The 24671-nt window shown below is 38.0% G+C and overlaps 1 protein-coding gene across 5 annotated transcripts; it reads left to right on the forward strand.

Moving 5' to 3' along the window:
- The first annotated feature begins 1693 nt into the window (after positions 1–1693).
- On the forward strand, positions 1694–24383 carry ZNF404 (zinc finger protein 404). 5 transcript variants are annotated; one of them, XM_024132426.2, is made up of 6 exons: positions 2756–2896; positions 3598–3677; positions 7247–7341; positions 17237–17296; positions 18244–18370; positions 22756–24383. In XM_024132426.2, exons 4-6 carry the CDS (start codon positions 17267–17269, stop codon positions 24276–24278), a joined length of 1680 nt encoding a protein of 559 aa, XP_023988194.1. In that variant the 5' UTR covers positions 2756–2896; positions 3598–3677; positions 7247–7341; positions 17237–17266; the 3' UTR covers positions 24279–24383. The 5 variants fall into 5 exon arrangements, with proteins under 5 accessions (XP_007107752.1, XP_023988194.1, XP_007107750.1 ...); XM_007107690.2 differs by lacking the exons at positions 2756–2896; positions 7247–7341 and adding an exon at positions 1694–2716; XM_007107688.2 differs by lacking the exon at positions 7247–7341.
- Positions 24384–24671: the final 288 nt, after the last annotated feature.

Here is a 24671-nt window from a genome sequence, read left to right on the forward strand (position 1 = left end):
ATTCCATTAGGAATTTATTTAAAAGTACATATACCCTTATTTTTAGGAGATGCATACTGAAATATTTAGTATTTTATTAAAAGTGGAAGGAAATATAATTTTAAAAAATCAATGAGGGGTTTCCCTGGTGGCACAGTGGTTAAGAATCAGCCTGCCAATGCAGGAGACACGGGTTCGAGCCCTGATCCGGGAAGATCCCACATGCCACGGAGCAACTAAGCCCGTGCGCCACAACTACTGAGCCTGCACTCTAGAGCCTGCGAGCCACAACTACTGAGCCTGTGTGCCACAACTACTGAAGCCCACGCACCTAGACCCTGTGCTCCACAACAAGAGAAGCCACCACAATGAGAAGCCTGCACACTGCAATGAAGAGTAGCCCCCACTCGCCGCAACCAGAGAAAAGCCTGCGCGCAGCAACGAAGACCCAACACAGCCAAAAATAAAATAAAATAAATTTATTTTTTAAATAAATAAATTTATTTTTTAAATAAATAAATAAATAATCAATGTGAAGAATGGGAACACCAAAGATATAACTATTATCACTGACAATGACCACTTTCCCATTCATAGTTGCCATATTTTAACAGCAATAAGGTTTTACATAGGAAATAGTACTATAATTTTGCATTTCATTGGAATATATATTTATAAAACAATGTATTAATTACCTATAGTTTGAAGTTTGGCAAGTAGCTCTCTGGTGGACAAATTGAATGGTCTTAAGTGTGTCTTCTCTGAGTCACAGTTTTCTCTTCAGAAAACGAAGTAACAATGTTGCTTGATGTAGAATTCAGGTCATGACTCCCTGGTCCTTCTTCTCTGACTCTCCAAGTGTAAATAATTAGGTTTTTAGTCCAGGGCTTTCCAAAATTATCCACTAAAAATTCCGTCACAGCACAGAAGAATGAAAGCTTACCTCTGGGAGTCTGAAATGAACACAAAAGTGGCAGCCCTTTGCATATACAGCATATGACTGTGAATTCTTTCTTATTTGAAAAGATATGTTGATTTGGATTCTTCTTAAAAAAAAATCTGTCTGACAACATAAAATATCCAAATGATTTGCCAAATAAATAGCAAATCCTTTTACCCAAATCTTAAAGTGATTGCTGCAAAAAAGTGCAACATTTCTCTTTCATTGTTGAGAAGAGTAAGGCGGCCTAGTCACTCACAAACATATACAGTCATAATATCACAGGGTTCTATATTCATATAATCAAAATCCCACATATCCATCTCGGAGTCATGTAGTTTCTCACTCAGTAAGCCTGTTCACAGTGATCCACATTCACAATATCCACAGAATGTACACATAAGAAAAGCAAAAAAGTCAAATAAATTTTAAGTCATACTCACAGATAAAAACATACAATCTCATAACTAAAATCATAATCTCACAGGCCTCAAATATTGCATCATATTATATAATTCCACACACAGTCACAAAAGCACTCAAACTTTTTAATGTTTATTCAAGAAGAGTCTGGAAAATAAAGTTTTATTAGGAGACTAAAATACGTTCAAACTTCCTTTCAAGCTGCCCAGAGAGCTAGGAAAGGAAAGTTCCACTCTCCACTGGGGCCATGGAGGGCTCACATGAGGGAAGGCCAGAGTTCACCGCAGTTTCACCTAAGGTCAGCGGGTACAGTGCTGTTTTCACAAGTCCCACTGGGGAGTTGGGAGAGGAATAAGACTGGATTGAAATCTGATTTGATTTGGCTAAGGTGCAGGGCTGCATTATGACCTCTGTGGGCCCTTTCTTCCAAAAAACAGAAAATAAAAATAATAGTATTTTACGATTGTTTAGGTATAGTAATAATAATAAATTGAGTTTTTTTGAATTAAACACTTTCTTTGACCAAAAATTAATGCTTATTTCTGATTTTAAAAGACATTTTTGTAGGCCCCTAAAAGTATTGTGGGCCCTAGGCATTTTGCCTTCTGTGTCTAATGGATGAGTCAGCCCTGCTAGTATGTGTCTTCGGCAAAAGTCAGCCAGACTCGGCCTTTTATGGAAAGAAAGGCAAGTTACTGGGCAGGAGGAATTTCGGGGTGGGGATGGAGGAGTGGGGAGGAAGTGTGCTTAACAAGTTTTATAATATCTCAAAATCTGAAACACAAACCACTTTCACATCCACACTCTACGAAACAAACCAAACAGAAACAATCCCATACATGGTTACAGACACACAATGGGTCCCACAACATCATACAGCATGAAAACGCGAAGACACCTACACACGCCCAGGCGTTCTTTCTTTAAAACAAATGCATACTTAATGCCAGCTGTGCTCCTGGCGCTACTCCAGGTGATGATGCTACCTGGGTGGAGGGTGAAAGACTAAAGTCTTGTCCTCACAGCTCACACCTAGGTAACCACCGTACCCAAGAGCCCACCACCTACTCCTCCTCCTCCTGCTGCACGCAGGTTTGAGGCTCTGAAGTCCCCAAGCGCCTGCTCGGTCTACTACAGTCTGAACTCATATTCCATTCGCCTCTTCCACGTACGCAGGTCTACCTAAAGCCACAGTCCTCCCGAGGTCGGGTCAACCTCCGCCGCGCGCCGTCACACGCCTGCGCCTGCGCACTCGGAACACCGCGCACTCCCGGCAGTTCCGGATGGACTGCATTTCCCAGAAGCCACCGGGCTCGCATCAGCCTCGGTCCCTGGGTCCTCTTCCGGTGGCCGAGCAGCTGTGGTCCCTACGTGGTGAGTAGATCGTATCCAAAGATAAAAATCGGCGGAAGCTGCCATAGTCTCTCACTGCAGCTGGACTGGAACCCGCGGTGGGGGTGACAGGCGCTCAAGGCAAGGACGCTCCGGGCGCGGACGCGGCTTGTCGGGCCTCGAGTCTCAGGCTGGTGTCTGCGTGAGCAGCAGAGAAGATTTGTATGCCTATTGAGATATTTGTGTGTGTGTGTGTGTGTGTGTGTGTGTGTGTGTGTGTGTGTAGGTGTACACGTGTCTCCGTGACAATGTGTGCGTTTGTGTGTCATTATTTAACTGGGCGATTGTGCTTATTTAACTGCGTGGTTTATGGATGAGCGAGAGTTGTGTGGCCATGTGGGTTGTCACTGGAACTCTTGGCTCTAGACTTCGCTGATTCCTCAGCCCTCTCCCCTCACAGCCACTTGGGGTCAGGCGCAGATAAAGGAGGGAAGCCAGATTCTGAGCTTTAGAATGGAAGAATGGAGGATCCCAGCAAGAAGACACAGACTCGATCATGAGATGAGATTTTCTGAAGCTGGATGCGGCCCCAAGACAGGCTTCTGGGAAGACCTGATAAGGTCCCAGGAGTAAGATTCCATCCTGGGAGGGTCCCCTTAGAAAGTTCCGAGGGGCCAGCTATGTTTCACAACCACAGCATTTCCAAAACTCTGGCCTCAGGAACCTGCTGTGAATTAGATAGATTCCACCCTGGACGTCAGTGACGGGGCCTCTCTCATACTGGGAAAGGTCAACGCTGTCCCAGTCTCCTTCCTACTCCCATTTGGTTGTTTGTGGTGGACTGGGTAAAGGGGTATGGTCATGGACGGAGGGTATTTTGTAAGTGAATGTGCTCTCCAAGAAATTGCCTTCTCTTTTCCCAGTGCTGCCTGTCTTGGAAAAAAAAAAAAGGATCCTGAGAGAGGAAAGAATTTTTGTTACACAACTAAAAGTTTAAGTTCAGGTGAGTTGGTGTTTCCTCATTATTCATAAAACACACTTTAATTTTAAAGGCATGTAATCCTTCTTTTCCTTCAGCTGAAATGTCCTGCCTGGTACTGACATATCTGTAAATCATAGGGCCATGCAGAGGAATCACCCCGTCAGGGTCCCCAAGCCCTTCTCGCCATAATTTATTTAACCTGTGGCCTACTGTTAGCTATTATATTTCTATTTTTGACTAAAAATTAAATTAGTCTATAATAAACACCATTATGCATAGATCTTTATGTCCTATTATAGTCATAACCTAAGGATAAATTTCTGGTTTTGAAATTTGAGTCAAATACCAGATATTTATGCTTGTACTCATTGGAACACAATGACAAGAAGATATAGTTGCTATCCTCAAATGACTTGTTATCCAGTAAAGAAATGAAATCAGTGGACCTAGAGACTATCATACAGAGTGAAGTAAGTCAGAAAGAGAAAAACAAGTATCATATATTAATGCATATATGTGGAATCAAGAAAAATGGTACAGATGAACCGGTTTGCAAGGCAGAAATAGAGACACAGATGTAGAGAACAAATGTATGGACATCAAGGGGGGAAAGGGGGATGGGATGAATTGGGAGATTGGGATTGACATACATACACTAATATGTATGAAACAGATAACTAATAAGAACCTGCTGTATAAAAAATAAATAAAATTTAAAAAAAAAGAAATGAAATCAGGATAGGAATAAGTAAGATAGAGGATCTGAAATGCCACTAGAGAAATTCAGGTGACCTGCCTCAGGAGTTGGTGGTAAGAGACATCATTTTGTTTATAGCAGCACTGCCAGAATATGATCAAATTATGAGAACTCTGTGAAGAAAAATGGATTTTACATCTTAGCGTTTTTATTCTAGTGATGTTAAATGCATAGTGACAGTAAATGCGACAAGGTGTCTCAACAGCTGTTTGCAGGACATCTTAGCTAGGAGGACAGGTTCAGAAGCAAAATAAATCTACCAATCAGGAATATATAATAGAAAGGAGCATTGAGACTACCATTAATGTGTACAAAACATCACAGCCTCCAGTTTACACAGACATACATTTCTATAGACAAACAAATTAGGGTTGGTTCAAGTACTGGGAACTGATGGAAATGAAGTAAAACATTTCAGTAAAAACACAGGAACTGTTTTTAGAACAGCGTTAGTTCTCAAATGTAAGCTGCATCAGAATCACCTGCAGGGCTTGTTCAAATACAGTTTGCTGGGCCCCAGCCTCAGAATTTCTAATTCAGTGGGTCTGGGATGGAGCTGAGAATATGCATTTCTGATAAGTTCCCAGAGATAAAATTTTGAGAACCTTTGTTATAGAGTGTACTAGGCTTTATCTTCAGGTTCAGGGATATTAAAGAGGGGGAGGAAGAGGTGAGATTTTTTTCCACCTGTTTGGAGAAGAGGTTGCTCCTTTAAAAAATAAAAAACATATCTGTGTGTGTGTGTGTGTGTGTGTGTGTGTGTGTGTGTGTGTGTGTGTGTAAATAGAGTTAAGATATAATTAAATGTCTCATCATTTGTCTAACATTCTGGTACAGATAATGAAAATCAATTTAGTAAGGAGTAACAGTAGCTCTTAATTGATTTAGCTGAATATAAAGTTATGAGCTCTTTTCTCTCTTTAGTTCCGTTCAGTTCTACAAACAGCTACCAAGTAACTTGTATGATTCTAAATGTCACGTAGCCTCGCTGTTGGACAGGCATTACCTTGCATTTTTTTGGTACCATATATTGAATTTTAAATTGGGTTATCAGGCAGATTATAATATGAGCAAGCTATCCTGGTTATAATGTTCCCTTGTGGAGAATAAAATTAAGGAATGGCTATTGTTTAAAATTTTCTGAAATATACATTTAGGAAAAGGAAGAAAACCAGGGCTATGACACACAAATAAGCAATGTTAATAAATAGATACATACATTTATATTTTTTTTCTATTTATTGACGTCTGTCACTTTTTCTCTATATATTGATAAGTACATATATTTTTATAAATATAATCATATTTTGTATTTGTATGATTTTGTGCATTCGTAACCTAATTTTATAAGTGTTGAGATGCAATTCACATACCACACCATTTAGCTACTTGATGTGTACAATTTTATACATTTAATATATTCACAGGCTTGTGAAACCATCACCACAGTCAACTTTAGAACATTTTCATCACCCTAAAGAGAAACCCTATTCCTATCAGCAGTCACTCCCCATTTCCTGCAACCTCCCCAGCCATGGTCAACCACTTACCTACCTTCTGTCTCTATTAATTTGCCCCTCTGGACATTTTGTAGAACTAGAATCACACAATGTGTGGTCTTCTGTGACCAGCTTCTTTGAATTACCATAGTGTTTTCCCTGTGATTCACATAGATTCATCCATGTTGTAGCATGTGTCGGAACTTTCTTCTTTTTTAAGGCTGAATAATATTCCATTGTATGGATATACCTTGTTTTATTTATCCATTCATCCGTTGATGGGCATTTGAGTTGTTTCTACTTCTTAGCTATTATGAATAATGCTGACAGGAGCATTTGTGTACAGGTTTTTGTGTAGACATATATTTTTGTTTCTCTTAGGTATACACTTAGGAGTGGAATTGCTGGGTCATATGGTAACTCTTGAGAAACTGTCAGATTGTTTTCCAAAATGTCTGTACCATTTTACATTCCCAACAGCCACGTGTGAGGGTTCCAATTTCTCCACATTTTCACCAACACCTGTTATTATCTGTCCTTTTTATTATAGGCATCCTAGTGGGTATGAAGTGGGTCTTGTGGTTTTGATTTGCATTTCCCTGTTGGCTTATGATGTTGAGGGTCTTTTCACGTACTTAGTGGCGATTTGTATGTTTTCTTTCGAGAAACGTCAGTTCAGATTCTTTGCCCACTTTTTAATTGAACTTTTGGTCTTTGTAACCTAATTTTTTTACTGACATGATATTTTGAATATTTTCATTCCCTTAACAGTTTCTCAAACTTAGCATTTAATGACTGTTTAATATTTCATTACATGGACACATCAGCTGTTGCTGAGTTTAGAATGCTGAACATGCCTGCTCTCCATGCTGTACCACTTCTATATCTTGATCAACTTCACTTCTTCCAATTTCTCAGGCCATATGGGAACTTAGGTCTTTGTAATTTCAGGGGTAATGATGTTTGGGAATGTGGCAACAGCCTCTACTGATAACTGTACTGTCTTAGAAGAACTTGTATAAGGATGTGACACTGAAAAATCATAGAAGCAGAGTCTTTATGATCAAATCTTTAAATTCAAAATGTGATCTCTGGGGCTTTTTTCTTCCCTTAATGTGACCCTCTAGGGAGGTTGAAGTGTTTGAATTTCCGAGGGATTTGAGATTCAAATGACTGTTCTACTGTATTTTCCTTGAGGCATCATCATCCTGGTTCCTTGAATGGCTTTCCTTTGGCCTTTCTTATGCTGGACTTCCCTGCCCCTTCACCACAGGACTGTATCTGGATTTGTTGAGAGCTGCAGCATGCCTAAGTTCCATTTCTTTTATGTGCAGGTTTTTCTGTTTCCAAGCCAGGTGTAATTCCTGAATTGGAACAAGGAGTCCAGGCCTAGTAGGTGGAGAGTGTAGTGACAAGAGGATTTGTCCAGGTGAGTCAGGGGAATCCAGAAAAGGGAAAACTATGGAATATCAAAGTTCATCACTGATGACACAGAACCTTGATATTCCAGTATGAGACAATCAACTCAAAGACTTTAAGCCCTTGGAGAAAAAAAGGCCTCTTCATCATACCCCAAATATCACCATATTCATCTTTTATTTCACCCTCCAATCTCAAAGAGAGTGATTAACTCTATTATAATTTTTATTATAGAAGTAATACATTCTCATACAATAATTCAGAAAGTACAGAGAAGCTCAAAATGAAGAGACTGCTCTAAACATTTTACTCCAAATTTTTTTATCCATCCCTCAACGCACATGCATATATTCATACATGTTATTTTACTTGTCATAACAGGGTAACATTTTGAAATATAATGGTTTTACCCATTATCATCAAATAAAGGTCTCTTTCATTTTTTCATGGAAATATATATAATAAAGTATACATATCTTAGCTGTGCATATAGCTTAATGAATCTTTACATTTGAAAACACCACCCAAATCAAGAAATAGAGCATTTCTATCCCCTCTTGGAAGATGTGCTTGTGTCCTGTCCCAGTTAGAACGAACCCTCCCCCACAAGAAGTAAACATTATACTGACTTCTATCACTCAAGATGAGATTTGTCTGTTCTTGAACTTCATATAAATGGAATCTCTTGTCTCTGCTGCTTTTTGTCCAAAACTGAACTTTTGAGATTCATACGTGTTGTTTTGTGAATCAGTAGGTTACCCCCAACCCAAGTGTTGTGTAGTACTCCATTGTTTGACCTTACCACAATTTGTTTATTCATTCTTATGATGATGAGTTGTTTCCAGTATTTGACTATTATGAATAAACCTTCTATGAAAATTCTTGTACAGGTCTTTTTGTGGACATATGTTCTTGTTTTTCCTGGGAATATACATGGGGGTGGAAGTGGTTAACTTAATTTACACTCCGACTGCAATCTGCAATGTATGCAAGGTCTAGTTACTTCTCAAACTGGTCAACACTTGATATCGTCAATCATTTTAAATTTAACCATTCTGATGCATGTGTAGGAGTATCTCATTGTGATTTTAATTTGTATTTTTGTATTTTTCTGATAAATAATGTGAGCATCTTTTCATATGATACTGCCCATTTTGACATATTCTGATGAACTGTCTATTCAAATCTTTTGTCTTTTTTAGCCTGGCTTTTGTTCCTTTTCCTATTGATTTGTAGGAATTTTAGATATATTTTGAATACAAGTCCTTTGTGTGTGTATATAAACCTGTGTGTGTGTGTGTTTGTGTGTGTGTGTGTGTGTGTGTGTAGAAAGAGACAGAGACAGACAGACAGACAGACAGAGAAAGGGAATATCTCCTATTAGCCTGTAACTTCTTATTCACTTTCTTAATGATATCTTATAATGAAGAGATAGTCTTAATTTTAACTGAGCTCATTTAACAATCTTTTTCTTTTATGGCTATTGCATTTTTGTTCTGTTTAAAACATCTTTTCCTGGGGAAGAAGGGACAGAAGGGACAGATCTTCCTTATGGTAGAATTCCAGTTGTTAAATGTAGAAGGAAAGAGGGACATGGAAAATGGCCATTAGGCAAACACCACAGTAATAGTTGTTTCAGGCGAGATCCACTGGTAGATGCTAAAACTAGAGGGTGAAAGTTTGAAAGTTTGAAGAGAAAAAGGGTTTGCATAGTGTCAAAGGATTCTCCATCACCCACAATATTTATTAACAACAGAGGGAAAGGTAGTACCTTTCTAGTGGGGAAACCCATCAGAAAGCAGTTTCACCAAGTGATCAAGGTTAACATCATCAGTGATAAAGTATTGACATCATGAGCCCTTTCATATCACGCAATGAGAAGGACAGAGCATCACTGTGGTACTGCCAAAAATGCAGAGCCTCATTCCAATTGTGAAACATCAGACAAACCAAGTGGAGGGACGTTTGATAACTTAAATGATTGGTACTCCTCCGAAGTGAAGAGGTCATGAATTAGGTGTGATAGACAGACTTTAGGGTGACCGCCATGATTCCTGCCTGCTGGTGTCTATGCCATTGTATAATCCCCCTCCATTGGAGTGCAAGCAGGACCTGTGACTTGTTTCTAACCTATAGAAAATTGGTGAGGGGATGTCAGTCCTTTGATTGATTAGGTTACTTTATATGGCAAAAGTAATGGGATGTCGCTACTATGGTTACATTATTTCACATAAGACTCCATCATAGGGACTTTCCTGGTGGTCCAGTGGTTAAGACTCTGCACTTACACTGCAGGGGACGTGGGTTTGATCCCTGGTCAGGGAACTAAGATCCCACGTGCTGCGAGGCGCGGCCAAAAAATACCAAAACAAAAACAAAAAAAGACTCCATCATAGCAGACTGGAGCTAGAGACTCTACTTGTGGGCTTGATGAAGGAAGGCAGTGTTGGACAAGCCCTTGCAAGAAACTGCAGGCAGCCTCTAGGACCTGAGGTCATTCTCCAGCTGACAGCCAGCAAAAGGTTGAGGCCCTCAGTCATCCAGCTGCAAGGGTATGAATTCTGCCAACAACCTGAATGAAATTGAAAGTGGATTCTTCCCCACTTGAGCCTCTGAATGAGAACACAGCCCAGCTGATACCTTGTTTGCAGCTCATAAGACCAGCATGAGGAGACCATCCATCGAAACTGTGTCCAGACTCCAAGTTCACAGAAACTGTGAGATAATAAATGTGTGTTGTTTTAAGCTAAATTTGTGGTAATTTGTTATGGCAGCAATTGAAAACTATTACCATAAGAAAGACTGTGGAGACTGGAAGAGACTGAGGAGAAATAACAGCTCAATGCAGTGTGGGATCATGTATAGGATCCTGGAAAAGAGAAATGACATTAGTGGGAAAAACTGGTGATATTTGAATAAGATATGCCATTTGTAGTACTGTACCAATGTTAATGTCCTGCTTTTGACCATTGTCCTATGTAAGATGTTCACATTAGTTTGAGTGGTATATAGGAAACTGTACTACTCTTGCAACTTTTCTCTAAGTCTAAAATAAGTGGAAATAAAAATTAAACCAAAAAAGGAGAGAAAATTTTGCCTACCCCAAGATCATGAAGATAATTTTCTGTTTCTTCTTACAGAAAATTTATTGCTTTAGCTTTCACATTTAGGCCTATGATCCATCTTGAATTTACCTCTGTATATGTGGTGGGATCAGGGTCAAAACCATTTTTTCCACACAGATTGCCAATTGCTCAGGCACCATTTGTTGAAAAGACTATCCTTTCTGCTCTAAGTCAGACTTTTATTGTTAAAAAAAATGTGACTATATATGTACAGGGCTCTTTCTGGACTGTCTATTCTGTTGGTCTGTTTGTCAATCCTGTGTCAGTCCCGCTGTTTTAATTACAGTAGCTTTATATTATGTCTTGACATCTGGTAATGTACATTCGACAACTTTGTTCTTCAAAATTGCCCTGACTGTTCTGGATTCTTAGCATTTCCATATAATTTTAGAATGATTTTCTTAATGTTCTAAAAAAAAGCTGCTGATATTATTTAGAGATGCATTGAATCAGTAGATCAGTTTAGAGAGAATTGGTCATCTTAAAATAGATTCTTCCAATTCATGAACATGAAATATGTTTCCATTTATTTAATTCTTCCTTAACTTCTTTCCTTAATGTTTTGTTGTTTTCAGTCTAAAAGTCTTTCATCTCTTTTGTTAGATTCATTCCAAAGTGTTTTATATTTTTCATGTTTTTTATGAACTGTTGGGATTTTTAAAATCTCATTTTTCAATAGCTTTGCTTTAATATAATTGTTTGTTTTATACTGTGACCTTTTATTCAACAAACTTTCTAATTCATGTATTCTAATAGTCTGTAGAATTGAAAAATTTTTTCTATGTACAAAATCATGTTATCTGCAAATAAATATGGATTTACCTCTTTCCTTCCAATCTTCATACCTTTCATTTCACTTTTTTCTCTTATGGTATTGGATAGGCCTTCAAATACAAAGTTAAATGGAAGTGGTAAAAGTGGAGACCCTTGCCTTATTCCTGAACTCAAGACAGTAGTCCATATTTTACCTCTCAGTTTTATTCTGTAGATCCCCTTTATAAAATTAAAGAAGTTCTATTCCTAGTTTGCTGAGAATTTTGATCATGAACTGATGTTGAATATTATCAAATGGTTTTTCTGCATGTAATGAAATGATTGAATGGTTTTTCTCCTTTATTATTTAAAGTTTGAAGATTACATTGATTGCTTTTTAAAAATAAAGTGACTTTGCATTTTGAGAATAAATCTCTTGGTCATATATATCACTGGGCTCTCCTTGCTAATATTTTATTTAATATACTTGCATCTGTGTTCATGAGAGAGATATATCGTAGTTTTCCTTTCTTGTAATGTCATTGTCAGGTTTTGATATCACAATTATGAGGGCCTCATGACATGGTCCATTTTTATTTGTTTTCTAGAAGATATTGAGTTTGATTGGCATTTTTAATTCCTTAAATGTTTGGAGAATTTGCCACTGAAGCCTCTGGGCCTGACATTTTATGGGAAGGTCCTTAATAATATAGATTTAATTTCTTTAATAAATATAACAATATTCAGATTTTCCATTTCTTATATCAGTTTCATTGAATTGTTTTCAAGAAATTTTAAAATTTCATCTACATTTTCAAGTTTATTGTCATAGAGTTGTTCATAAAATTCTGTTATCAATTTAATAATGTCTATAATATATGTAGTGATATCTCCTTTTTTTTTTTTTTTTTTTTTTTTTTTTTTTTTGCGGTACGCGGGCCTTTCACTGTTGCAGCCTCTCCCGCTGCGGAGCACAGGCTCCGGACGCGCAGGCTCAGCAGCCATGGCTCAGGGTCCCAGCCACTCCGCGGCACGCGGGATCCTCCCCGACCGGGGCACAAACCCGTGTCCCCTGCATCGGCAGGCGGGCTCTCAACCACTGCGCCACCAGGGAAGCCCCAGCAGGCGGACTCTTAACCACTGCGCCACTAGGGAAGCCCGATATCTCCTTTTATAGTCCTGATATTGGCAATTTTTTTCTTGAACAGTATAGCTAGAGGTTTATTAATCTTATCTCTTCAATGAAATAGCTTTTGGCTTTATTGATTTTTCTCTGTTATAGATCTGGGTTTTTTATGCCATTCGTTTTAGTATGTTTTACCTTCTGTAGGCTTAATTTGCTTTTCCTTTTCTAGCTTCCAAAGGTAGATCATTGATTTTTAACCATACTACTTTATAAAACATAAATTTATGTTTGGGTGAAGGGGATCAAAGAGTAATAAGAAAGGAAAATAATAAGTGGGCAATCATTATAAATGCTCATGCTATCTACTGGGAGAAAATAAATTATGGGTTTATTTGGCATTGTAGTAATTTGACAAAGGATTTTCATAATAATTTCACTACTAATTGATTTACTATGTCAATATGTCTTTAGTACACCTAGTAATTACCAGTGGTAATTAGATAATGAATGGCACTTATCTGCAGCATTTGTAAAAACAAAACAAAAGCAAAAAATATATATTTAAAGCTAAAAATGTCATTGTAAGCATTGGTTTGACTGCTTCTCACAAGCTTTGTTATGCCATACTTTTATTATCATTTAGCTCCAGATATTTTCTAGTTTCCATTATGATTTATTCTTTGACCTGTACTTATTTAAAGTGAATTTTTATATTTGGAAACATTTGAGAAATACCTGTTTTTGAGTTCCAAAATATACATTCTTTGATATTAATCCTTTGAAGTTTATAGATACTTGTTTTATGGCCCAGAATATTCTGAAAAATATGCAAAGAATGTGTAGTCTGTAGTTTGGGAGTATAATGTTCAGTTGGGTCATTTTGGTTATTCCTGTTCAACCTTCTATGGCCTTGTTGATTTTTTTTCTCTTCCTGTTATCAGTTACCAATGGAGGGTATAAAAAAATCTCTAAATTTAATTATAAACTTGTCTTTTAATTCTATTGACTTTTGCTTTTGAAGCTATCTCATTAGGAGTATAAGGAATGTAGGATAACTTATATTCTTGTTGAATTGTAGGAAATATCTGTCTTTATTACTTATAATACTTCTTGCATTTAAGTCTATTTATCTGTTGTTAATATACCAAGTGTGCTTCTAATTACTGTCTAATATACTTTTCCACTCTTACTTTTAACATATCTGTGTCTTTAAAGTATGTTTCTTATAAGCAGTGTAATTGATCCTGTTTTCAACTTAATCTGAAAATCTTAGTTTTTAATTGCAATGTTTAGTCCATTCACATTTTATTACAATTACTGATATAGTTTGGTTTAAATCTGCCATCTTCCTATATGTTTTCTGTTTATCCCATTTATCCTTCATTTCTTTATTCCTCCTTTCCTGCCTTCTTTTGAATTAATCAGGTATTTTTCATTATTCCATTTAATCTCCTCTATTAGCTTTTTTAGTTGTGCATCTTTGTATAATTCTTTTAGTAGTTACCTGAGCTATTATAGGATGCATCTTTTTTTTAACATCTTTATTGGAATGTAGTCGCTTTACAATGTTGTGTTAGTTTCTGCTGTATAACAAAGTGAATCAGCTATATGTATACATATTTCCCCATATAGGGTGCATCTTTAATACAGTCTTCTTTAAAATAGGGTTTTTAGGGGACTTCCCTGGCGGTCCACAGGTTAAGACTCTGCACTCGAAATGCAGGGGGCACAGGTTCGATCCCTGATTGGGGAGCTAAGATCCTGCATGCTGCATGGCACAGCCGAGAAAAAATAAAAAATGTAGGGTTTTTAACCACATACCAAATAACATAAGAACATTTCAATAGTTTAAATCCATTTATGCTGTATTGTCATTCCTTCTTCCAGTAATACAATCTTCACAAAGCATTCTAGTTTTGGTTCCTTTAAACAGTCCATTTGTTTAGTCATATTAGTCATATATTTACTTGTCCACAGCTGTTCATTGCTTTTTGGCACATTCATGCTTCCATCTAGGATTATTTTCCTTTAGCCTGACTGCTGTCCTTTAGTATTTCTTGTATTGTGGGTCTGTTGATCAGAAATTCTCTCAGCTTCTGTTCAAAAAAATCTTTATTTTACCTTCATTTCTGAAAGATATATTCTCCAGGCATAAGATTCAGAGTTGTCAGGGTTTTTTCTTTCAGCACTTTGAAGATACGATTCGATTTTTCAGGCCACTAAAGTTTCTGTTGAGATAAGAACTATTTTTGTTGTTGTTGTTTATTTATAACTGATGTCTTTTTTAAACTACATACTTTCAAGATATGTTTTCCAATTTTGTTTTTCAACAATTTGGCCATGAAGTGCCTGGGTAAGAATTTCCTTATTTTATCTGGTTAGGTTTGCTGAGCTTTTTGATTTATGTATCAAGGTATTTCATGAGATTTGGAATGATTGTGTCCATTATTTCTTCAAATCAATTTTCCGTTCTATTTTCTTTTAGGTGTTCAATTCCACATTTTGTCTGTTTCTTGTATTTCTCTTATGTTCAGCTCTGTTCTTTCTTTTTTCTCTCTGCGTAAGATTATTCTTAATTTGACTTTATGTTAATTAATACCATTTTCTGCTGTCAAATCCATCCAATACATTAAAAATTTTTGATATTATATTTTTATAACTATAAAATGTTCATGTGGGTCTCTTTTTTATGATTCTACTAAATCTCTATTGATATACTCCATTTTGCATTCCATCTTTTCCTCTATTTTCTTTAGCATGTTAATCATAATATCTTCAAGTCCTTGTCTACTAGCTCCATTGTCTGGATCATCTTTGGGTTTATTTCTGTTGATTTTTTTCTCTTGATTATCAGTAACTTTCCTGTTTCTTTGCATTTTTCATAAGTTTTATCATATACTGGCATTGTCGATAATATATTATAGAGACTCTGGATTACGTTATCTTCCTTTAATAAGTCTATGTCAGGGTTTCTCAACCTTAGCACTGTTGATATTTTTGACTAGATAATTCTTAGCTGTGGTGGGGGGCTTTCCTATGCCTTGTAGGATGGTCAGCACCATCCCTGATCTCCACCCACTAGTTACAGTAGCACCCCTCCACACATTTTGACAAACAAATATGTCTCCAGACATTGCCAAATGTGCCCTGGGGGGCAGGATCACCCCCTATTGAGAACCAGTGATCTGCACAATCATTTTCAGTATCTATTTCATTTTCCATTATATGAATGAATACACTTTATTGAATTAACTACCCATCTAAGTACATTTAGATTTTTCTCCAGCGTTTTTTTTTTTCATTTTAACTAGTGTCTATCATCATATTCCTTTATACATCTCTAGGTACATTTTACAGTTATTTCCTTTAGGTGAAGTCTCAGAAACGGCCTTTCATCATTAAATTCATCTTATGCATAATTTTTCGTACATGTCTTAATTGCACTAGGTTTTCACAGGTCTATAGGACAGCATGAGAATGCTCTTTTCCCTACAGCCTTACTAATATGTGGTGTATCATCAACTTTTAAAATCTGACAGTTGAATACCTGTAAAATTGTACTATCTTTGTTGCTTTAACACATCTCTTTAGTAAATCTTTTGACAGGTGCTGTCTTAATTATTTATGTTCAGGTTTCATATAATGAAACAAAAAATCTGGGTGTCAGAGACAACAGTTCAAAAAAAAAGTTGACTTTATAATTATAGAAATGTGATTGAAAACATCACTTCTACTTATAGTTTGTGATATGGGAAAATACCTTTACTTCTTTGAGCTTTTATTTCCTCATCTGTTGAATTGAGTTAATAAGTACATTTCAGGATTAAATGTTAATGTGTATAGCGCAGCTATCACATAAAAGGTTACAGATATCTATGTATTACTGTATGGCTTTAGTAAGCATGAATTCACACCTCCCTTGTGGGTACTGGGTGGCAGTAATTCATGCCAGCAAGCAAAGTGGATCCTGATAGGGAAATCCAGGTTGGTCAGCCCAGAGGACCTTGGAGTCAAGTTCAGGCTTCACATGGGCAGACAGTTTTACGGTGGTCAGGTTTTCCAGGTTGGTCCCTACTCTTTTCTGCCTTTTTAAAAAATTTATTTTATTTATTTATTTTTATTTTTGGCTGCGTTGGGTCTTCATTGCTGCGTGCAGGCTTTCTCTAGTTGCAGCGAGTGGGGGCTACTCTTCATTGCGGTGCGCAGGCTTCTCATTGCGGTGGCTTCTCTTGTTGCAGAGCATGGGCTCTAGGCACATGGGCTTCAGTAGTTGTGGCACGTGGGCTCAGTAGTTGTGGCTCGAGGGCTCTAGAGCGCAGGCTCAGTAGTTGTGGCTCACAGGCTTAGTTACTCCACGGCATGTGGGAACTTCCCAAACCAGGGCTCGAATCTGTGTCCCCTGCACTGGCAGGTGGATTCTTAACCACTGCGCCACCAGGGAAGTCCCTGTTTTCTGCCTTTTGTCTGGCAGAGTCCAGGTCCACCTTGAGGCCATGAAGGTTGTTGAAGTTTGTGTTGTATGGCCTGGTCTCAACCCTGGAAGGTAGGGCTGAATTGGAGAGGATCTACTTAGTGTGACTGGATAACCCAAGCTGGGTACATTTGGCATGATCAGAATGAGAAATAGGCCAGAGGGGCGTGTCTGGATCTGGCTTTGGTTCAAGAGAGCCTCTGCTCTGTATCCACACTTGTGAGGCTTGTTTCCCAGACACAGGAAAGGGTTTGAGTTTGTCTGGACTCTGTCTCATATCCCCTGACATGTGTTTATGTGTTTGGGAGGGCAGAGAGTGGGCAAGGATGGCGAGAAACAGGAATAAAGAAGATAAAAGAAAGGCTCTCTTACCTTAATTTTGGGAGTTCTGAGCTACATTGGGTCTCAAGGCTTCTTTTTCCTCCCTCAGCCCTGGCTTCTCTGGACTCAGCTTCTGAGGATGATTGGCAGTTGTAAAACCATGGGCCGGGTAAGTGGATGTCTCTCCTTCCTGAAATATTACAATTTTTAATTCAGATAATATTTTCATTCTTTATCCCAAAACCTCCTTCCTAGGAAAGCTGTATCTCAGCCTGTTTCACAGTTGCTGCCTTTACAGAGAAGGATGGTGTCCTCCCTATTTGCTCCCTTTTTTCAAACTGATTTTTCAGTTTTTCATCAAATGATTTATTCCTCTTCTATATGTTCAGTCTTCTCTCGAGAGCAGTGTTGGAGCAGTAAAGGGGTGAAGTACCTTGAAGGAAGTATTTTAGCTTCCCTTGTTAGGTTTGTAGTTTCATTGTATAGAAATGGTGGTCCTATTTGACCAGAAGAGGGAGAACTTTCTCCATAGTTTTCCAGGTAGATAAGGGAGAATTTGGTTTCGAATGGTCTCAGTCTCAGTGTGAGATGAGACCTCAGCTTTGAAAAGCTTTTAGGTTTGGGTTGAAATGGGATTGGTGCCTGGCTAGAGAGAGGAGGGGTTCTGGCTAAGGAATCACTGAGAAGTGAATAGGGTTCTGAGGCCCATTTTGTAGGGGAAGAGAGATTGCTTGGCTTGAGTCATTCAGTGTTGTTCTGGATCATCCTACATTAGTGTGTTCTAACTCAAGAACCAGAAGTTCAGTAGGGATTGTAGAAAGGGAAAATGAGAAACACATCTGGTGGATAATACTGAACTGTGGGGAAGAGGTTAAAGAAAATTTTGAAAATTAAAATTAAAGAAATTTTTTGTGCTCCAACAGGATTCTTCAAGATTGGGTAGGGAATCTACTGCAGATATGCTAATTTATTTATTATTTATTCTTATCTACCCATGTCATGATCTTTAACTTCAGCCTACTTGTTTTTATATATCACCCCCTACTGCAACTCAATATTCCATTTTGAAATTTTTTTTTCTACTTTTACAAATAATACACGAATTTGTCATTTCAGGTGCCACTGACATTCAGTGATGTTGCCATAGACTTCTCTCAGGAGGAGTGGGAATGCCTAAACTCAGATCAGAGGAATTTGTATAGAGATGTGATGTTGGAGAATTATACTAACTTGATATCACTGGGTAAGGACATCTGCCTGAAGTAATGTAGATTCTGCTATCTGGAATATCCACTTTTTCTACTGTATATTTTATGCTCTGTGCCAAGAAACTAGCGAAATTTCTGCTCCATATTCTCAAAGGACTATTTTGGGCTTTGTTAGATCGAAATAAGCACCTTCATACAGCACCTAAATCTTTTTTAAGAATTTATTTATTTATTTATGGCTGCATTGGGTCTTCGTTGCTGCACGCGGGCTTTCTCTAGTTGTGGCGAGCGGGGACTACTCTTCGTTGCAGTATGCAGGCTTTTCATTGCGGTGGCTTCTCTTGTGGAGCATGGGCTCTAGGTGTACGGGCTTCAGTAGTTGTGGCATGCGGGCTCAGTAGTTGTGGCTCACGGGCTCTAAAGCGCAGGCTCAGTAATTGTGGCGCATGGGCTTAGTTGCTTCGCAGCGTGACAGCACCTAAATCTTCTCTGTCCTTCATTTACCTTCCTACCTCCTTCTGATCCATCCTGCAGTTGCTTTTTCTAAATGACCAAAGGATTGAATTCTGGGAATTTTCTGCATGACTACTGGCAAAGAAAACAAATGTCAAATTATGTGTATTTTCATAATGTCAATAAATATTCTATTTTAATTGCCAATCCACCTACATGGAGAACAGGTAACATAGAATCCTGGTTTTCTCTTTATTAGAGATGAGTCTTTGTAATTTTTACAGTGGTAGAATGAGTCAAGGTCATTATCTTTTTGAGTATTTTCTGTTATAGCAGTGAAAATATTGGCTTTCAGTGATTTGATAGATTCTACTCAGAAGTGTCTTTGTTCAGTTTTTGGACAATACTTGACCGTTCTCTCCTCTCCTCTGGGATTCCAGTTATACCTACGTTAGCTCTTTTGAGAACTTACCTCTCTAGAAATTCACTTTGATTGTCTTTTATAACTTTCAGTTACCTGTTGCAATTCTTTTATTTACTGTCTTTTTATTACTATTTTTTATGTCTTAATTAATTTATTTATTCTTATTTATTTATTTTATTTTTGCCTGTGTCGGGTCTTTTGCCTGTGTGGGATCTTTCATTGCAGCACGCAGGCTCTTCATTGAGGCAAGCAGGCTTCACTCTAGTTGTGGTGTATGGGCTCCAGAGTGAGCAGGCTCAGTAGTTGCAGCATGCGGGCTTAGTTGCCCCTCGGCATGTGGGATCTTAGATCCCCAACCAGGGATCAAACCCACGTCCCCTGCATTGGAAGGCAGATTCTTAACCACTGGACCACCAGAGAAGTCCCTTTTTTTTTTTAATTAAATTTAATTTATTTTCTTTTTCTTTTGTTGACTGCGTCAGGTCTTAGTTGCATGCAGTCTCTTTGTTTTGGCATGCGGGCTTCTCTGTAGTTGTGGTGTGCAAGTTTTCTCTTCTCTAGTTGTGTCGCGTGGGCTCCAGGGCACATGGGCTCTATAGTTTGCGGCATGTGGTCTCTCTCGTTGAGGCACGTGAGCTCAGTAGTTGTGGTGTGCAGGATTAGTTGCCCCGTGGCATGTGGGATCTTAGTTCCCCAACCAGGTATCGAACCCGCATCCTCTGCATTGGAAGGCGGATTCTTTACCATTGGACCACCAGGGAAGTCCCTCATCTGTTTTTTAAACACTTCCATCAATAGTTATTTTGGAATTCTTGTATGCCTTCATTGTTCGGTATCATCTGTGGGTCTACTTCTATTGTTTCTGTTTTTATCTCTTGTTATTTGTCATATGGTAATGCCTCTCCAAGTTACTAGTAATAGTGATCGTGTGCTGGACATTGTGTACAAAAGAACTGAAGAGGTTCTAGATAGTGGTATCTTCCACCAGAGAGAACTTAACATTTTCCTCTCTGGGTCTGATAGAATAGCAGATATTAAGCTGGGTCAGTGCTGGTTTTCAGTTTGGTAATACTCAACTACCTCTTTTTTATCACTGTGCTCAGAATCAGTGAGTTTCTCTAGGGGAAAAGCGGTGGTAGATCTTCAGGGCCAATTCACCACTCCTTTAATGGCTCTTATCTGTTTGGATTTTAAATTTACTCTCCCAATGGATCTTTTATTTCCAGAAGAAATGCTGACAATTAATAAGCTAACCATCAGGCTTCCCTGGTGGCACAGTGGTTGAGAGTCCGCCTGCTGATGCAGGGGACACGGGTTCGTGCCCCGGTCCAAGAGGATCCCGCGTGCTGCGGAGCGGCTGGGCCCGTGGGCCATGGCCGCTGAGCCTGCGCGTCCAGAGCCTGTGCTCCTCAACAGGAGAGGCCCGCGTACTGCAAAAAAAAAAAAAAAAAAAAAAGCTAACCATCCATTTGGTAAGTTAGGAAGAGCACAATAGAATTAAAGAAAGTGGAAGAAAGGAAATAATAAAGGAAAGAACAGAAATTAATGAAATAAAAACTGAACACATAAAAGCAAGTCAAAACTATAAATTTGGTTATTTCAAAGAATTAATAAAATTGGTGCAACTCTCTCAACATGAATCTATGTAAGGAAAAAAGGGGGCCTCATTACAAATCCTGAAACCTTGAAAATATGCTAATTTTGATACATTATGCCAAAAACTGAAAAATCGAATGAAATAAATTATTAGAAAATTTTAATCTACAAAACCAACACTCAAGAAAAAAATAGAAAATATGAAAACTCTCACAAGCACTAAAGAAACTGCATCAGTCATCAAGAGCCTTCCCACAAATTGGAATATTCAGGCCTGCATGGTTTGTCATTAAAGTGCAAAAGTTTGAACATGTAAGAATTTGGGGGAAATTTTTCCCATGACCTCTTATATGTGGATTCTGACAAAGGATAAGCTACAGAAAAGTAAGAGATGACTAGAAAATAGCTACTTGAAAATACAGAGTATATTTGTAATAGCTCTCTAAATATCCTTGTCTACTAATTCTATTATGTGTCACTCCTTGCTCTGTTTCTTTTTATTGATTTTTCTCCTAGGAAGGGTTATATTTTCCTACTATTTTGCATGCCTGATAATTTTTGTATTAGGTGCCAGACATTGCAACGTTTACTGTGTTGGAATGCTGGATTGGGGGACTTTGTTCTGGGATTCAGTAAATGGGACCTGTTGATCCTTTCCTGGTTTGCTTTTAAGCTCTGTTAAGCTGGGTCCAGAACAGCTTTTCGTCTAGGGCTAATTTGGCCCTGCTACTGAGGCAATAAGGTGTGAGAGATTAGAGTCAGAGAGAGATAGTTGTTAACTGTTGCATAATTTTCAGAAACTAGATCATTATTTTACTGAGTTGCCTTCTCCACTGACCTTGATTTTTATCCTTACTTACCTTGATTTTCATCCAAGTTACCTTTTTTAATTCACTATTTTATTCTACAGTTCATTATTTAATAGTTACCTGTGGTAGAACTTGTTTTTCAGTGGTAGTTGAAAGAAATTTTGAATCCATACTTGAGTTTTCGAGTAAGAAAATAAGTAGTAAAACAAATTAGACAACAAATATGTACGAGAGAAAAGCATCATGAAGACAAAGAATTAGGTGTTGGAATATAGAATAAAGGATATGAATTTACTTACAGTTAGCAGAGCCAGCCTTTCTGAGAAAGTGATTTGTAACCTGCAACACCTGGAGATAGTCATTTAGAGAAGCCACCTAAGAGGATTCCTGCAAGGTAAAGCATCCGTGTGAAGCCACAGGCAATGGGAAAAGTTGCAGTATGTTCTAGTAGCTGAAAAGATGCAGTGTGGTCAGATATAGGGAAAAAGATGTCAAGGGCTTGAAATGAATTTGTAGAAGACAGAGCCTTCTTATTTATGGTTATGTGCTTGGGTTTCATTCTAAGATAAAGACAGACCATTGAAAAAATTACACAGAGAGCCATCTGGTAGAGAATATTAAAAATGTAGATGACCAGGACCTACTCACAGATTCTGATTCACTCAGTCTCAGTGGATATCTAAAGGGTAGTATATACAGGAGCTGATCATGCCCTCTTTGAACCATTATTATAAAACTTCTCACTACCCCCCTCCAGGTTGGCACACACAGTTTTGAGGACATTAGCCTGCTGTTGTCCCCTTTGCCTGGCAAAGCAAATAAAGCTATTCTTTTCAGCTTCACCTCCCTCAAAAAAAAAAGGGTTGTATATTTAAGAAATTCCTGTGGTAATACTGATCCACAACTAAATATGAGAACTACTGATTTTTCTCTTTGCCTGTTCACAAACTTTACATTCTCATGTTAGCTTTAATAATTTTCTGAGCCCTCTTGCCTTTAAAAAATTTCATCACATTATTTTAGAATTTTATGACCCTTTTACTTCTAATGGATATACCTGTCAATTTATTATTATTCTTACTATATTTCCCCTTGTACAAGAAAAATAGCATTTGTTTGTTCTCTCATTTTCTTTCAGACATTGATTTCACAAGTGAGAGCAACAAATTATCTTCAGAAAAAAGCAGTTATGAAGTAAATTCATACCATCGGGAGACAATGAATAGAAGTAAAACCTTCAACTTTATGGCGTTTATTTTCAGAAATGACTCACAGAACAGAACTAAATTTGAAAGACAACAGGCACCTAAAATGGGATATTGTAATCAAATGATATTCAGAAAACATATATCCCTTCCTCTACATCAAAGACTTCACACTAAAGAGAAGTCATATGAATGTAAGGAATGTAGAAAGGGCTTTAGGAAATATTCACACCTTATTGAACATGTGAGAGACCATAGTGGTGTAAGACCCTATGAATGTAAGGAATGTGGAAAGGTCTTTATAGTTCTCCAGCATTTTATTAGACATAAAAAAAGTCACACTGATTTGAAACCCTTTGAATGTAATGGATGTGAGAAGGCCTTTAGGTTTTATTCACAGCTTATTCAACATCAGATAATTCATACTGGTGTGAAACCCTATGAATGTAAGCAATGTGGGAAGGCCTTTAGACGTCATTCTCACCTTACTGAACATCAGAAAATTCATATTGGTTTGAAACCCTACAAATGTAAGGAATGTGGGGAAACTTTTAGGTTGTACCGACATATGTGTCTCCATCAGAAAATTCATCATGGTGTGAAACCCTATATTTGTAAGGAATGTGGAAGGGCCTTTGGTCATCGTTCAAGTCTCTATCAGCATAAGAAAATTCATTCTGGTGAGAAACCGTATAAATGTAAACAATGTGGAAAGGCCTTTGTTCGCAGTTATCTACTTATTGAACATCAGAGAAGTCATACTGGTGAGAAGCCTCATGAATGTAAGGAATGTGGAAAAGCCTTTAGTAGGGGCTCAAGCCTTCTTAAACATAAGAGAATTCATAGTAGCGAGAAACTCTATGATTGTAAGGAATGTGGGAAGGCCTTCTGTAGAGGCTCTCAACTTACACAACATCAGAGAATTCATACTGGCGAGAAGCCCCATGAATGCAAAGAATGTGGGAAGACTTTTAAGCTCCATTCTTACCTTATTCAACATCAGATCATTCACAGTGATTTGAAACCATATGAATGTAAACAATGTGGGAAAGCCTTCAGTCGTGTCGGAGACCTTAAAACACATCAGTCAATTCATGCCGGGGAGAAACCTTATGAATGTAAGGAATGTGGAAAAACCTTTAGACTTAATTCTCAACTAATTTATCATCAGACAATCCATACTGGTTTGAAACCATATATATGTAAAGAATGTAAGAAGGCCTTCCGTTCTATCTCAGGTCTTTCTCAACATAAGAGAATTCATACTGGTGAAAAACCTTATGAATGTAAAGAATGTGGTAAGGCCTTTAATCGTAGCGATCGACTTGCTCAGCATCAGAGAATTCATACTGGTGTGAAGCCACATAAATGTAAGGAATGTGGGAAAGCCTTTACTCGTTGCTATCAACTTACTCAACATCAAAGATTTCACATTGGCGAGAAAGTCTTAATGTAATGAGAGTCAGAAAGCCTTTAGCCATGACACGTCCTTTAACATTATCACTCTTCTACCACCTAACGATATGGTAAAGATTAAATTATTTAACATAAAATATGATTGTTTGGAAGGGCATCTGGCACAGAGTATTTGCTTACTAAATATTGTATCATTCTTTAATGATAATTACTAGTATTACTATAAATAAATTCATGTGGAAGGAAGACCCTGTGAGCATATTTTAAAAATCTATCATCGGGCTTCCCTGGTGGCGCAGTGGTTGGGAATCCACCTGCTGAGGCAGGGGACACGGGTTCGTGCCCAGGTCCAGGAGGATCCCACATGCCACGGAGCGGCTGGGCCCGTGAGCCATGGCCGCTGGGCCTGTGCGTCCGGAGCCTGTGCTCCGCA

Source organism: Physeter macrocephalus, chromosome 17 (genome assembly GCF_002837175.3).
Source record: "Physeter macrocephalus isolate SW-GA chromosome 17, ASM283717v5, whole genome shotgun sequence".
Taxonomy (NCBI): domain Eukaryota; kingdom Metazoa; phylum Chordata; class Mammalia; order Artiodactyla; family Physeteridae; genus Physeter; species Physeter macrocephalus.